Raw genomic sequence first — 15,053 nt, forward strand, 5'->3', positions numbered from 1 at the left:
TGCCTACGTCCAAAAAATGTCTGAGGGGTGGAGTTTGCTGAATTGTCCTTCAGTACAAAAGAACTACATTACCTTCAGTAACAAGAATATAACACTAGCAGATACTTACGGTAAAGAGGGGTTTCATTACAAGTAGTGGTGAGTGAAGCAAAACATTCAAAATTCGGAATATGGTCCGAAGTTTAGGAAAACTTTGATTTGCAACAAATCCGAATTTCCTCGCTCTTCATGGTAACTAATCAGTTTTTCCTAAAATGGCAGCTGCGTGTGTTACAAAGTGAAAGTAAGAAGCCGAGGAACACGAGATCACCCATAATGCCGTGCAGCCAGCCAATCTGCAGATATGTATCCCCTGTGATGTCACAGCCCTATAAAAACCTCCTCCTGTGAGGTCTCCGCCATTGTCCTGTGATCTGAGCATAGGGAGAGATGGCAAGCGTTCATGCGCTAGGGACAGTTGAAAATCATTAATAGAAGAATATTGGAGAGGGGGAGTGCAGGGAGATTACAGGAAGAGTGTAGGGAGACTAAGGCTCCATTCACATGTCCGTGGTGTGTTGCGACCCGCAAATTGCGGATCCGCAACACACCCGCCCGGAACCCCTATAGAAACGCTTATTCTTGTCCGCAGCTGCGGACAAGAATAGGACATGTTCTATCTTTTGCGGAGCTGCGGACCCGAAAATCGGGGCCGCGCTCCACAAATGCGGACAGCACACTGTGTGGTGTCCGCATCCATTCCGTCCCCATAGAAAATGAATGGGTCCGCACCCGTTCCGCAAAATTGCGGAACGGATGCGGACCCATTTGCGGACGTGTGAATGGACCCTTATTCTGTGTCAGTTTTATTTATTCCTACATTTACTGGTGCTTATTCCTACATCAGCCGTAAACTAAGATATGTAATTAAATAGCAATAAGATGGAAGCCTTTATTATTCCACTGCCAGCGTGCCAAGCAATATCACCCAGTCTGCACCCCTTAGGGGGACCAGGTTTTAATGATGACCATCATCTTTTGCTGGCTTTAAAGTCTCCATGCCTTAGAAAGGTCAGCAAGATGCAGAGAGAGGAGGAGCTGGATGTCCCTGATGACATATTTTTTAATCTATATTAGATGATGTGGAAAAGGAGGAAAAGCAGATGGCAGAAGAAGAGCTCCCACCTGTAGGGCAGGAGAGCGCTGGAGAAGTGGGTACAGCCCCTGTTTAAAGGTCCATTAAAGGTGCCGCACAGCCATTACCAATGAAGACCGACTATAGAGTGTTGTCTTCATTATTAAATGAAAGGCAGCACGGCCGCTCAGTGTGGCCGTAACCTAAGGCAGAGTGGCCTGGGTATACCAGATTTATAGCGGTTCGTAATGAATTAATTGGTAATGAATCAAATTTCTTGTTGAACTTCAACGAAGCTGCTGAATCAAATTTTTCAAAACTTCAATCATCTCTAAATACAAGTCTCCCCTGAATTTTTACAGTTCTTCAGGTGGACTTCTGGACTTATTTTTCCAACAGTTCTACAAATGTTCAGTCAGACAGATCTGTGGAATTTGGAGGCTAAGTTAACTACTTTGTCATGTTCCTCAAACTATTCCTGAACAATTTTTGAAGTGTGGCAGGGTGCATTATCCTGGTGAAATAGACCACTGCCATTAAAGAATACTATTGTCATGAAGGGGCACCCTTGGTCTGCAGCAATGTTTAGGAAGTAGGTATATGTCTCATCCACATGAATGCCGGGACCCAAGGATTCCCAGCAGAACATTGCCCAGAGCATCTCACTGCCTCTGACTGTTTGTCTTCGTCCCATAATGTATCCTCCTGGTACCATCTCCTCCCCAGGTGATTCACCTGCACACGGCTGCCCACATGATGTGAAAGAACATTTATCAGACTATTCATCAAACCAGGCCAACTTCTTTCATTACTTCATGTTCCAGTTCTGCTCATGTCTCCATTTTAGGTGTTTTGGTTAGAAAGAGTGCAGACCCCTGTCCACTATCGTAACCAGCATTAGCTACAGTAGCTCTCCTATGATATCGGACCAGGCATCTCACCTTCAATCCTCATGTGCTTTGATGAGGCATGTTTGCCCATGATCCTCTTCGTTGGTTGTCCATCCTTGGAACTAATTTGGTAGGCACTACCCTCTGCATATGGTACATGCCACAAAACCTGCCATTTTGGAGATGCTTTGACCCAGTCATCTAACCATCAAGAGAGATACTCAGTGTTATTAAGTTCACCTGTCAGTTTTAATGTTATGGCTGATCAGTGGATATCTGCATGTATATGAAAATATTCAGAATTTTTATGCTAGTTCTATAGAAGCTTTGCCTGTAATCGGTAAGGCTGCCATTACAATTTGTCTATACAATGCCAGCATTTAATAATCATAGGCCTATAGCTCTGTACATATATTTTCCCCCAGGTTGCTACCTGTCCGTTCAAGGACAGACAATGAAAATAGGGGACTTTTTTTTTTACCAGTGTTCATAATAAACATTGACGTGACTGTAATTGGTTAGGATTGGAGGAGCTTGTACTTTAATTTTCATCGTTGTACAGTTCACAGTAAATTCTATAAATCGGTTTATATTGGTATCTGACCCATAGACATTTATTACTATAATCTTTATAATAACTGTTAGTGGTGATTAGTCAATGATCGCACAACCCTCTATTTTGGTTCTACAGCAGGGTATATGTTGAGGCAGGGTGACATTAATAGTGGATGGCATCTGCCCTCGCTAAGATATAGTCACACTGGCATGGTAATGGTCAGCTTGGACCCATAGTTCAGCCAAGGTGGTTGTTGGCTGCTGTGCATGGGAGATCTGTCGCCCCATCCAGTCCTAGACATTCTTGATGATGGAGATCTCTGGTGATTGAACTAGCCAGGGGAGCTGCTGGAGACCCTGGAGGGCATGTTGTGTAGCACGAGCAGCGTGTGGGCGGATGTTATCCTGTTGGAATACCACGTCTCCCGAGTCAAAAAAAGGCAGTAGGACTGGTTCCACTATATCCTGGACAAATCGAAGGCTGGGTAATGTTTTCTCCTTGAATACTAGATAGGAACAGGCATGGTAGCTAATGGCACCCCACACCATGACACCTGGTGTTGGTCCTGTGTGTCTCTACACTATGCATTATGACAGTAGATGCTCTCCAGCCCTCCTGCCAACTCTGATACGGCCATAAATGACAAACAATCGTGTTCAGTGATTGAAAGCAGCTTCTACCTTGGTACTAATGATGGCCGCATCAGAATTGTGTGATCATTGACCAAACACCGCTAGCAGTTTCTACTTTATCAATCTCAGCTCAAATGCATTTAGGTTTCCAGGTGTTCTTTTTTTCATTTTCCAGTTGTGTATTCTAACTTTATATTATCAAAGCCTCTCCTGACGCCTCATAGAGATACAAGATCATAACTTAGAGTCCTGGTGCAGAAACCTCCACCAGTAGCTGGAGCAAGATGGGGGCTGCATCACTCTTCCAAGTCCTGTGCCCTTTCAGCTTGTCGGTTACAGTCAGGGGTGTCGCTATAGGGTGATTACAGTCAAGGGCCATAGATCGTCACTCCAGAACATAGCTGAAACAAGCCATCTGTAGTTATATCAGATATGATAAAGAACTAGTATCGTGCATCAGCTGTTTTACCATATGTGCTTTTAATCTGAAGTAATAAAGCTCTTGCTTTTATGGAATTGTGTGGGTCCAGCAATCAAATAATATATATTAGGTACAGCTAAAACTACAGATCCCATACTGGATGTGTTAGGGGCAGTGGAGGATTCAGCAGTTTGCTATGGGTCCAGCATTTTCAATTACACCCCTAATGTCAAACACCACAATCATCAAGATATAGAAACATTTACATTTTTGTACGTGGTGGTAATCCATGGATCTTTATACAAGATTTTAGAGGACACTCAATGAATTCATTATTATACAATTATACAGAACCAGTGAATAACCTTAAAGGGGTTGTGTCACTTCAGCAGGTGGCATTTGTCATGTAGAGAAAGTTAATACAAGGCACTTACTAATGTATTGTGATTGTCCATATCGCTTCCTTTGCTGGCTTCATTCATTTTTCCATCACATTATACACTGCTCGTTTCCATTGTTATCACCACCCGGCATGCAATCCATCAGTGGTGGCCGTGCTTGCACACGATAGGAAAAAGCGCTGGCATCTCTGGTGGCTGGGGTCATAGGCTAGTGCTTTTTTCTACAGTGTGCAAGCATGACCACCGCTGCTGAATTACAGTGTGGTCGTAAGCATGGAAACGAGCAGTGTATAATGTGATGGAAAAATGAATCCAGCCAGCAAAGGAAGCAATATGGACAATCACAGTACATTAGTAAGAGCTTTGTATTAACTTTCTCTACATAATAAATGCTATTTGCTGAAGTGACAAAACCCCTTTAAGGATGCTTATTCTCGGAAAACCAAGCTTTTTGTATTAAATCAATACCACTTGTGACAGCTGTATCTGGGTAACAATACAAAAGATTTTAAAAAAAAATTTAAATACATATATAAAGGTGTAATTAATAAATATATATATATATATATATATATTTATTTGTTTCTAGACAAAACTGGAGGTTTGAATTCCAAGCTAACTATAAGAACATCAGAAAGTAGTGAAAACAAGAAGCATTCTTGAAAAAAAATGTTTTATATATTTTTTTATACAAACATTTACTATTTTACAAAGTGGAAGCCCTTACATCAAAAAACGTATAATCAGCCAATGAACAGGTTATATATACAGAATCACCCATGCCCTTTACCGGATTTCATCATCTTTGGTGTAGAGCTGTTGACTTTAAGGTTAGAATAACAAATTATAGCATTTCCCTTTAAATCTGCTGGTATAGTGTGATTGCAGTGAGCTCAGTAATGCACTTTGAGATCATGGATTAGGATGCACTGATAATACACAGCGGCCACTGAGGACATATTCTGCTTTCATCCTTGGAAATAGCTTGTCCACTTATCTCAGTTCACTTCATATGGGGGATTTCTATAATTGCTGCCCTACAGCGACCTCTAGTGGCCAGTTGGAGACTAGCAGAAGCTCCAGTTTTTGCAGCGTTGTGTTATTAAGTCGAAGATAGTTTTCTTGCCTATACTAATGATATCTTTTAACACAAAGTAATATATAATCTGATTGAAACATATACACGTATGCCATTTTTAAAATCAAATTTTAATTCTTTAAAAAAATGCATTTTTCATTTGGAAAGTGATGTAGGGTTTATACATGTGCACTGCATGTTGTCACAAAAAAAAATGCAGCAAGTTGCGACAAAATCTAATAAAATGATAATTTTTCTGTCAGGTTGGCAAATTATGAATACCATATAATATATGTAATATATTAGTATGTAACATAATATTTAAAATTACTATAAAATTACAGTAAACTTTCATCTGGAATTATCGGGTTCTGACAGGAGGTACATCATTTTCTTATTTATTTATTTTGGAAAATGTATTTTTCAAACTGAAAAGTATCTGCAAGCGCACGGTCTGCTAAACAGCACAATCCGCAACCAGTAAAAGAAGCACAGAATTCGTGGAGTGTGAGGCTCCAAGTATTTTGCATACTTCTTGTCATGAAGAAATATATGCAATTGATTGGGACATCATTTTATGGACAGTTTGATATTTTCTAACAAATTCAGAGTTATTCATAACTAAAATGATGGAACAAGACAATAAAATGAAGACACATTTACTAAAAATGAATGTTTTACAAGGTTTCTAATCGAAGAAGGTTTTTCCAGTTGCTTGTTAGATACTTATTTGTAGTTAATACTGAGAAATGACAAACCATTGTAGATACCCTGTTCAGCCCAGTCCTAGATCTTTAATTCACCTGACGTCTCTGATCATTTACACTTGGCGCCAGTGTTACCATGATCTTTGGGATTTTTCAAAAAATTCTGCTCTCAATTCTTTAAGTTCACACACTGGATCCGGCCTGAGAATCTGCACTAACATTTGCAACAAGATTGATAGGTGCTGTATGTGGATTTGCTGTGGATTTTACCCACCGCACTGTAAAGATTTGACAAAAATTTGCGACAGATAAGACATAGTGGAGATGTGAAAATCCATAATATGTATAGAATATTCTACGTTTGCTTGCATTGTAATGTAAATTGTTTGGGAATTTTGGTGCATTATTTATGAGATTCCTCTAAATATTGAGAAATATAGAAAAATGGCCAACATCAATTGATTGAACCTTCTAGCGCTATTTCATATAATATCTATACCGGCAGATACTAGCTCCACTGTGCTATCAAGTTCAATATAACTTGTGCTATTATCCGGATAGACTTTCACTTTTACAGATTCTGAGGATTGAACTATCAATACCAACAATTAATTCGGAGTCCCCCAATATAGTTCATCTCTACTAAGTTGGGGTGGTCGTGTGGGGTAGAGCACCGACCTACGGTTTCCCCTGTTGGTGTAATCACGGACTCACCTACTATAAGCGATTATAGTCACATTTCCATTTGGATAATGCAACCTGAGCTATATACCATTAACCCCAAAATATATATATAGCATTTGCAACACCAGAGACGGAACTATACACCATTTTTATGCTTCCCTTATTTGATTTATTTTTTAATTTTTATTGACCATTTGTTTTTTAGACGTCTTCTCCAAGTTTGATCAACTTGTATACATTTTTTATAATATTTTTTTAATATGATCTAATGTGGAAAGTGAATTGATTAATTAATTTATCTGCTCACCTCATGAAATATGTCTTATGTTATGATCTGATGATCCATCCTATGAAATAGGTGTTATTTTATGTAATATTTGAATAAATAACTATTTTATTTTATTTAGTTACGCTATATTCATCCATATACCTAGATATTGGAGTGCCCCAAAATTTTTTCCTTTACTAGTTCACTTTTATTTTCGACTGCGGGTGTGTCGTGGGGTGAGCACCATACCATTGGATCTTGAGTAGGTTGAGCCACTGGTACCTTTCTTTCTGAAAATCCTTAATATGCATAGAATATTCTACGTTAAAAACCTGTTTGCTTGCATTGTAATTTACATTGTTTGGGAATTTTGGTGCATATTCCGCAACTGAAAATTCCGTAACCCATGCTGCACTATGTGTGAACATGGCCTATGACAAAACTTTTACACGCATATATACACTATTTACAGGAGGTGAATTCACAAAGACGGGCTGTCGTGACCCACGGACTGACGTTCTGCCCGTTTGTCAGTGTTCTATTAAGTCTTAGGATTCTTCTTGTATTTACAGGGGGTAAACCTTATTTTATGTGGCAAAGCATTCCAAGACATTAAAGATGAAACACAACCCTTTATCTACACCAGATGTTGGTAAAATTGAAAGATAAAACACATTTCTCTCCGATCTCTAACATTTTTTAAGTTAAAAGTTGCAATGCCGTCCCTTTTTTTGACACGTAGATAAATTATAGCGCTGATTTACTCTGTGGCTACAAATAAGGAAATCAAGGGAAAGGAAAGTGATCCTTGAATCTGAGAGAGACAAAAAAAAACACTTGTTTTTGATTTGGAGGACCCTGTGAGCTGAGGATTTAGCCAGCTGTTTGCTTTGATTTACAGCGTAGCCGCTTACGCCTTTGCGAGTCATCACACCTGACAGGGGTATAAAGTGCGGCCATGGAGAGGTACAGATTATTATTATTTTTCACTGAAATCACTTCAAAGATCTTTAGACCTATGAGACTGACAAGTATTGTGAATGTAGCTTGCAAAAAAAGAAAAAAATATATCTGGCAACGAATAAAAGAGAAACATCACAGTGCAGGATCGGTGTAAATCCCCCCTGCTTACCCCTTAATCCCACTGATTCTTAACAGGACCCGTGTCTTAGTTGAATCTATACGATGGTTTTTCTATGTGCGAGTGGTGCAAAATTAGCGTGAGGCAAACAGACATGAGTCATTGTGGGTAGGACTATGGTTCAACGACGATTGCCCCAGTTGTCAAGAGTTTTGCAACAATAATCTACACAGTTTGTAAAATTAAAATTAGGACACACCATTGTTTTATTGTCATTGAGCTGGAATTAACCTTTGTGGGCCTTCAAGATCATTAAGCGGCTTCACTTTATCAGGCATGAACCTTCCTCAGATACAAAACAATATACAAGAGTCTAAAAAAGTGCATCTATATGGACAGGGCAAATTTACTCAGTGAAAAAAATAGTTTTTAACAGTTGCTGATTGGTCATATAACATGGACACAGAGAAAAAAAAAAAAAAAAAAAAGGACCAAAACACAAACTGTCTCATAACGTATTGTAATATCGGCATATTCCCATATCAGGGCCACATGGGATTGTAAAAAAATTTCCACTGATATTGCAATGTTTGATCATGTTGTCTCATTAAGCATATTTTACAGCAAGAAGGTCCATTCCCATTTGTATTTCAACACAGCCAATTAGAAGTCGATATATATTAAAATGTTCCCATCCTGTTTGTGGTGTGTGAGGAGCGGTTCTCCATAGTGCAAATGAACAAGACAAAATCCATTCACCCAAGAAGGGATTAGTGGTCATCAGGAAATTCTAGAAAACAAAAAGGCATCTTCTCATTTCCAGCTGTGCCAGGCACTTATAAGTCCCGTTACATTTCTTGTGTATGTTGAAAATCATGAATCTCCAGTGAATTGTCTACATGAAGGGTCTCCTATACACAACAGTCCACCATGAAGGAGTGGTCCTATAAAGTCTTTTACTGCAGTTTTTGTGGAGACTTGATACATTTTCACAAAGTTGGCAAATTTGGCATCTATTAGTCCTGTCACAATTCCAGCTCGATGTGGAAAGTTCAACCAGTCCTGAGCTTTACAGATCAACTAGTTGGATATAATGGACATTGATTTCCAAAATCCAAAACACAACCACAATTTCTAATTGGTTTTTGCGCCCATTCCCTTGAGTCCTGTCAAGTTCCTTTGTTTTGTAGGCACCATGGGGAGTGTCACTGGTATTCTCCATTAGTCTCCATCATCTCACCTGAGTGAAGTCTTTGGTCAAACTTAGTGGTGTTTTCTTTGTGCATAGCCTTAGTCATAACAAGACATAACATATCTGTACACAACTTATTTGCCCAGGCAGCTATTGAAAATATTTTTAGGCAAAATCCCATATCGATTCCGCTTTTAACGCAGGACTAGATGACTCTGGTATGATGCAACTTCAGCAATGAACTCACAGGTCGTGGAAAATGTATTAAGACAAATAAAGGAAACTGCACCACAGTATCAAGAAAGCAGCTTAAACAAATCCACCTAAACGAGGGCCACCAGTTTCCTTAGGTCATAGACTCATGGGTCCATCTTCTTCCATAGGCTCTTCTTGAGGCTCATTGCTGTAGGGGTAAAATGGTATATTACATCATTAGTTTAAACAGAAACATGGCTGTTGGAATATAATTATCAATGCAAAACATGTAGTCTGCCATTTAATATTAATGAATAGAATTACCGATATTTTTCCCTGTGGCTTTCTAAACTGCAGAATACATTTGGGCTTTGTGTGGGTGGTGCTTCTATCACACTGGCTAATTTCTCCATGCCAGCCTTTATCTTCCATGAGATATGGCCATAGAGTGCCTCTGATGTTTATCCTGGCACATGGGTGAAGTGAGTTTCCCCATTGTGGGCCTGGTTATCATTACCAATTATGTTTTACCAAATGATCTGTTTTAATTGATGTGACCACTTCTAGATCTGTACTTTGTGGATTTTACCATCTTAGACTTGTTGTCTGATTAATCTCCTTTCCTCTTCTTTTTTTTTTTTTTTGGGGTGTGTGTGTGTATAGATTTACATATCACTTATTCCCCTAAGTTGAGTCCCCTCATGAACTTGAACTCAGGTGGAAACATGTCAGAACAGTATAAGGATTTATTAGAGTGCTACTATGAGTAGGTTCCAGTGTTGTAGGGTTTCCCCAGTACCTGCAACTTTAGGGTATCTGGGGGTGCCTTCATCCTCCCTGCCCTTGCCTACCCTAGTATTTATCTAAGTAATTATCTGCTCTACTCCCACCGTGGATTTATACATATTTTTTGGCTCCTCTATTTAATTGTATATATCTTTTTAATAAAAGTTATGTTTTAGCTTCTGTGCCTTCTGTGGTACAGCTTAAGTCTAGCATAGACGAGGTTACCATCATCTTCTCTAGCCTATGCTGTAAAGAAGTAAGGGATTGGTTGGTGATGAAGAGATTTTTCCAGCATGTTGAAAATCTTATTTTTGTTTCTGGTCACAATATTTCCCCATTCAGCACTCAATTCTGAAGAGACAAACCACTGATGGCTGCCATTTGGCAGATACTTGACCTATAAATCCTTTAAGTCAACTGCCAACATATAGTTTTGGATACAAAAAATATTCTATATGGATTATTTTCTATTAGGCAGAATCTGATGGTGGTCACAGAATGGTTCATTGACTCTTGTGGATGGCAGAAACATTTAAGACCATACCTGGGGTAGGGAGTCAAAGCACTACTGCCTAAAACTCTCATTTACTGACCAAACGGCTAGAAATATAAGGAAACCTACTTGCTCCCAGCAGCTACTAGTGAAGTTCTGCCCACTGACAATGAGGCCAGAGCAGTCACAGTGTCCACTTCATCCCAATCATGTTTTTGTGCTTCCAGAAGAGAGTATCCCACCTTAGATACAAATCGTTTTACGGAATTCCAGTATTTACCTGTAACAAGAAAGTATCTTACTAAACCAGAGCAGTCATTTGAATAGTGTTATCCAACAAGAACATGGATGTTTTTGTGAGAAGGCTGACATTTTGTTAACATGATATAAGAAGAAGTGCATGTTTGTCTGTGCAAGCAAATAAACACAACGAGTGAGAACAGGATGTCAAGGACTTGCTCTCACTAATTAGAGACAGAGACTGGGTAAGTCCTTAAGTGACTCATTTATTCCATTTAGTAGTGTGGAACATGGCCCAAACATCTCATGATGAAGAGCTATTTTTGAATATTTCTTAACCAGTTTTCCTCCTAAAGAGGACCTGTCACCTCTCCCAACTTGTCTGTTTTAGTAAATACTTGTATTCACAATGAAATGTACTGCCTTTCCACCAATACTCTTCTCAGGACTTTACAACTAAGGCTACTTTCACACTAGCGGCAGCCTTCTCAGGCAGGCTGTTCCGGCGGGTGAACTACCGGATCCGTGCTGCCGCTAGTGCACGCGTGCCACCGGAGGTCCGACAGGCCCCACTGACTATAATGGGGGTGGGCCGGAGTTACGGCGGCAGCGCGGCAAACATGCCGAGAGGCGGCCGGAATAAAACTACGACATGTATGACATGACAGGGCCATGTTTCCATATAGACACCTCAACTGGGCCTTTTAATCAAGGAGTGGGGGGGCTGACAGAGGAAGCAGGAAGAGCAAGGGTGCACAGAGTGTCTTGGGCCCACACTCAGTGCACTAAACAGCTCATTTGCATATGGATCAAAAGTACTTTTTGTTCGGAATGAAGTGAAGTGAAAGGTATCATTACATTCAGCTGAACTAGCCCTACAAGGTATATGCCTGGCTTACCCTTTATATGTGGTATGTCTAATACTATAGACAAATATGACTAGTATGCAAGAAGTGCAGGCTCTACACCAGAACTACACCATCATACTGTTTGAGAGTAATGGTTAAAAAACATTGGTGAATGTTTGAAAGTCTCATCTGTGTAACTATTCACCAATGTTTAAAGTCGTTAATGTCTCATGCCCTTATAGTGCCAAATTTGAAAGTCAAAATTCAGAAGTGAGTTTAATGTCTATAGCAACATCCTAGAAAGTGTATTAAATACCCTCTTACACCAAATTCAAAGCTGTGACATATCTCTGTGTTGCTTGGAGGGAAAAAGATGCTGACGGTCCACTTTAGGACAACATAAAGTATTTATTCGTGTGTGTAATGAGATTTTATTTTTATTTTTTTTTGGGGGGGGGGGAGGGGGATCTAGCGGCATATGCATACACAGCAGAAGGCACTTTAATTTATTAGTTTCACAAGCCACTAGTCTAAATAAATAGATGCAATATATAAATTAAAGCCATAACATCCAGACCATCCTGGTCTCCGGGAATGATCACTGCATGGGTGGGAGGGGTGCGGTTTGAATACTTATAGGGTTCTGTTGGAAGTTTTCAGCAGTCTAAGCCAAGTTGGCTACCCAAGACATTTTTTAGAGACAGTTCTATAGCTGCTGATTTCTCATTAAATTCTGGTATTAATTGAAATGAGATCTCAGCAACATTTGCGACTGATTTATATCTCAGGGAGCCTTGTGACAAGCTCTTTGAAGTTATGTCTTCCAGATTTGTGTGTAGGAAAGTCTTTCAGTGCTTTGCAGCTGCAAGCGCTTGCCACGCATTTAAGTACTGAGCACTGCGTGGCAGGCTGTTGCACTGTCGAGGTGCTTGCTCTTCCAAACCCCCCACCCCCACCCCCAATCTGCCAAGAAGAAGACAAGACTCACTCTGGACTTGAATGACAGTTTCTAGTGACTGCACAGCATTCTGATTTGGTCGCTGCCTTAAAATTTCTTCAGGAAGGGGATCCAGCTAGAAATTGAAATAGTAGATCATAAAAATAGAAAAAATACCAAAAATAACAGTACAAACAAAAAAAAGTACCATATACCAATTAATTTGCACTCAATACCCCATAATGAGAAAACAAAAACATACAGTAATTTCTGAACGTTTTGCTAATTTATTTAAAAGGAAAAGCTAAGTATTTAGAATCCTTGCTATGGCAAGTGAAATTTAGATCTGGGGGTCTTCCACTTCTGTTAATCATCTTTGAGATCTTTCTACGCCTTGATTGGACTCAACCTGTAGTAAATTCAGTTGATTGGACATGGTTTGGAAAGACACAGCCCGGTCTATATAAGATCTTACAGCTGACAATGCATATCAGAGCAAAAATCAAGCCATGAGAAGGAAAGAACTGTCTGTAGAGCTCAGAGACAGGGCTCTGTGGAGGGACAGATCTGGAGAAGGGTACAAACATTTTTTGCTGCACTGAAAATTCCCAAGAGCACAGTGGCCTCCACCAGGACTCTTCTTAGAGCTGGGCGTCCCACTAAACTATGTAAATAATCGGGGGAGAAAGGCCCTGGTAAGAGAGGTGACCAAGAACCCAATGGGTATTCTGGCAGAGCTTCAAGGGTCCTGTGTGCAGATGAAAGAAACTTCCAGGTTAACTATCACAGCAGCATGCCACAAATCTGATTTTTAAGGTGAGGTTGCCAGAAAGAAGCTTCTGCTCAGTAAAGACACATGAAAGCTTGTCCAAAGTTTGCAAACAAGCACCTAAAGGAATCTCAGACTGGGACAAAGAAGATTCTCTGGTCTGATTAAATTAAGTTTGGACTTTTTGGCCTCAATTGTAAGCGTCATGTCTGAAGGAAACCAGTTACTGCTCATTACCTGCTCAATACTATCCCTACAGTGAAGCATGGTGGTGGCAGCATAATGTTGTGGAGGTGTTTTTCAGAGGCTGGGACAGGGAGACTGGTCAGGGTTGAAGGACTCAGACTCAGCCGAAATTCACCTTCCAACAAGACAATGACACAAGTCAAGACAACACAGAAGTGGCATAGGGGCAACTCATTGTCTTTGGTGGCCCAACCAGAGCCCTGGCTTGAACCCAATCAAAAATCTCTGAAGAGACCTGAAAATGGCTGTCCACTGACAGTCCCCATTCAACCTGAGAGAGTTTGAGAGGATCTGCAGAGAAAAAATTGCAGAAAATTTTAGTTTTCTCCTTTCAATAAATTAGATACGATTTCTAACATGCTGTCTTCACAATCTCATTATGAGGTATTGAGTGCAGAATGATGGGGAAAGGGAAAGGGTGAATGTGAATATTTTTTATTTTAGCACAAGGCCATAACATAACATAATGTGAAAAAAGGGTCTGAAGACTTTCCGAATGCACTGCATACAGGGAAAAACAGTCTTCAATCTGTGGTTCTCCAAGAGTTGCAAAACTACAGCTCCCAACATGTCCTGACAGACTAATACACTCTGAGCATGCTGGGAGTTGCAGTTTTGCAACAGCTGGAGAGCCACAGGTTCGAGACCCCTGGTTTAAGATATAATGTAAAACACACTCTAATTTACAAAACCATTTAAAACAGTAAATGACAGACATCAGTCATAGTATAGCACGTTAATAAAATAACACGTTGAAAAGGTAATATAATAATAATATAAAATAATCAAAAATAAGACTTTTATAAACCTCTAACTATAGAAATCCATTAAAGAAGTTATTTGTGAATTTGATATTGATGACGGTGAGCACTTAGTCCTTTTTCCTAGGCCAAGAACATCACTGTACATCGGTCACATGGCCTAGTTGCAGCTCAGTCCTATTCAAGTGGATGGGGCTGAGCTGCAATACCAAGCAAAACTTTCTACAACACTGTGCTTGAAGAGACCGCAGCACTCATCGGAGCTCTGGTGAACTCAGGGGCTCTTCAAACAGCTGATTGGTGGGGGTGCCAGGAGTCAGACCCCTGCCAATTTGACATTGATGACATATGGGCCATCAATGTCAAATTCCTGGATTACCCCTTTAGAACCTTCTGGTCAAAGTGCGTAAACAGCTCAGATACCAGCAACTATAAAGCCTCTTTCACACAATTAGTAAAAGCTGTGCAGGTCAAAAACTCAGAGCAGGTGCATATGTTTCCACTATATCTCATTTCTTTGGAGGCACCATTCCTGGTTTGGGCTCACAATCACTGATGGAAATCACTATCAAACACTGACTAAACACTGAGTGTGTGAAAGCAGCTTAAGTAGCCAATGAGAAAGTTTATACCCTCCTACCCAGTCCATTCAAAACCCATGGCATGTGTCATTCCCAGTAAGTGCAAATGAAAATCACAAACTCTCAACATTTTTGCTTGCTTCATTCGAACAATGGGTTACTGTGCAGAGCTC

The 15,053-nt window shown here is 40.0% G+C and overlaps 1 protein-coding gene across 8 annotated transcripts in view; it reads right to left on the reverse strand.

Moving 5' to 3' along the window:
- Positions 1-5,205: 5,205 nt before the first annotated feature.
- Positions 5,206-15,053, reverse strand: part of HDAC7 (histone deacetylase 7) — a 322,964-nt gene continuing 313,116 nt past the window's right edge. For all 8 annotated transcript variants that reach the window (XM_040425874.1, XM_040425872.1, XM_040425876.1 and 5 more), the window contains 3 exons: positions 12,575-12,659; positions 10,628-10,778; positions 5,206-9,427 (listed from right to left, as the gene is read on the reverse strand). In XM_040425874.1, coding sequence (XP_040281808.1) covers positions 9,376-9,427; positions 10,628-10,778; positions 12,575-12,659 — 288 coding nt within the window. In that variant the 3' untranslated portion in view covers positions 5,206-9,375. The remainder of the gene's footprint in view (positions 9,428-10,627; positions 10,779-12,574; positions 12,660-15,053) is intronic.

The sequence above is a fragment of the Bufo bufo genome, chromosome 3 (assembly GCF_905171765.1).
Source record: "Bufo bufo chromosome 3, aBufBuf1.1, whole genome shotgun sequence".
Classification (NCBI taxonomy): domain Eukaryota; kingdom Metazoa; phylum Chordata; class Amphibia; order Anura; family Bufonidae; genus Bufo; species Bufo bufo.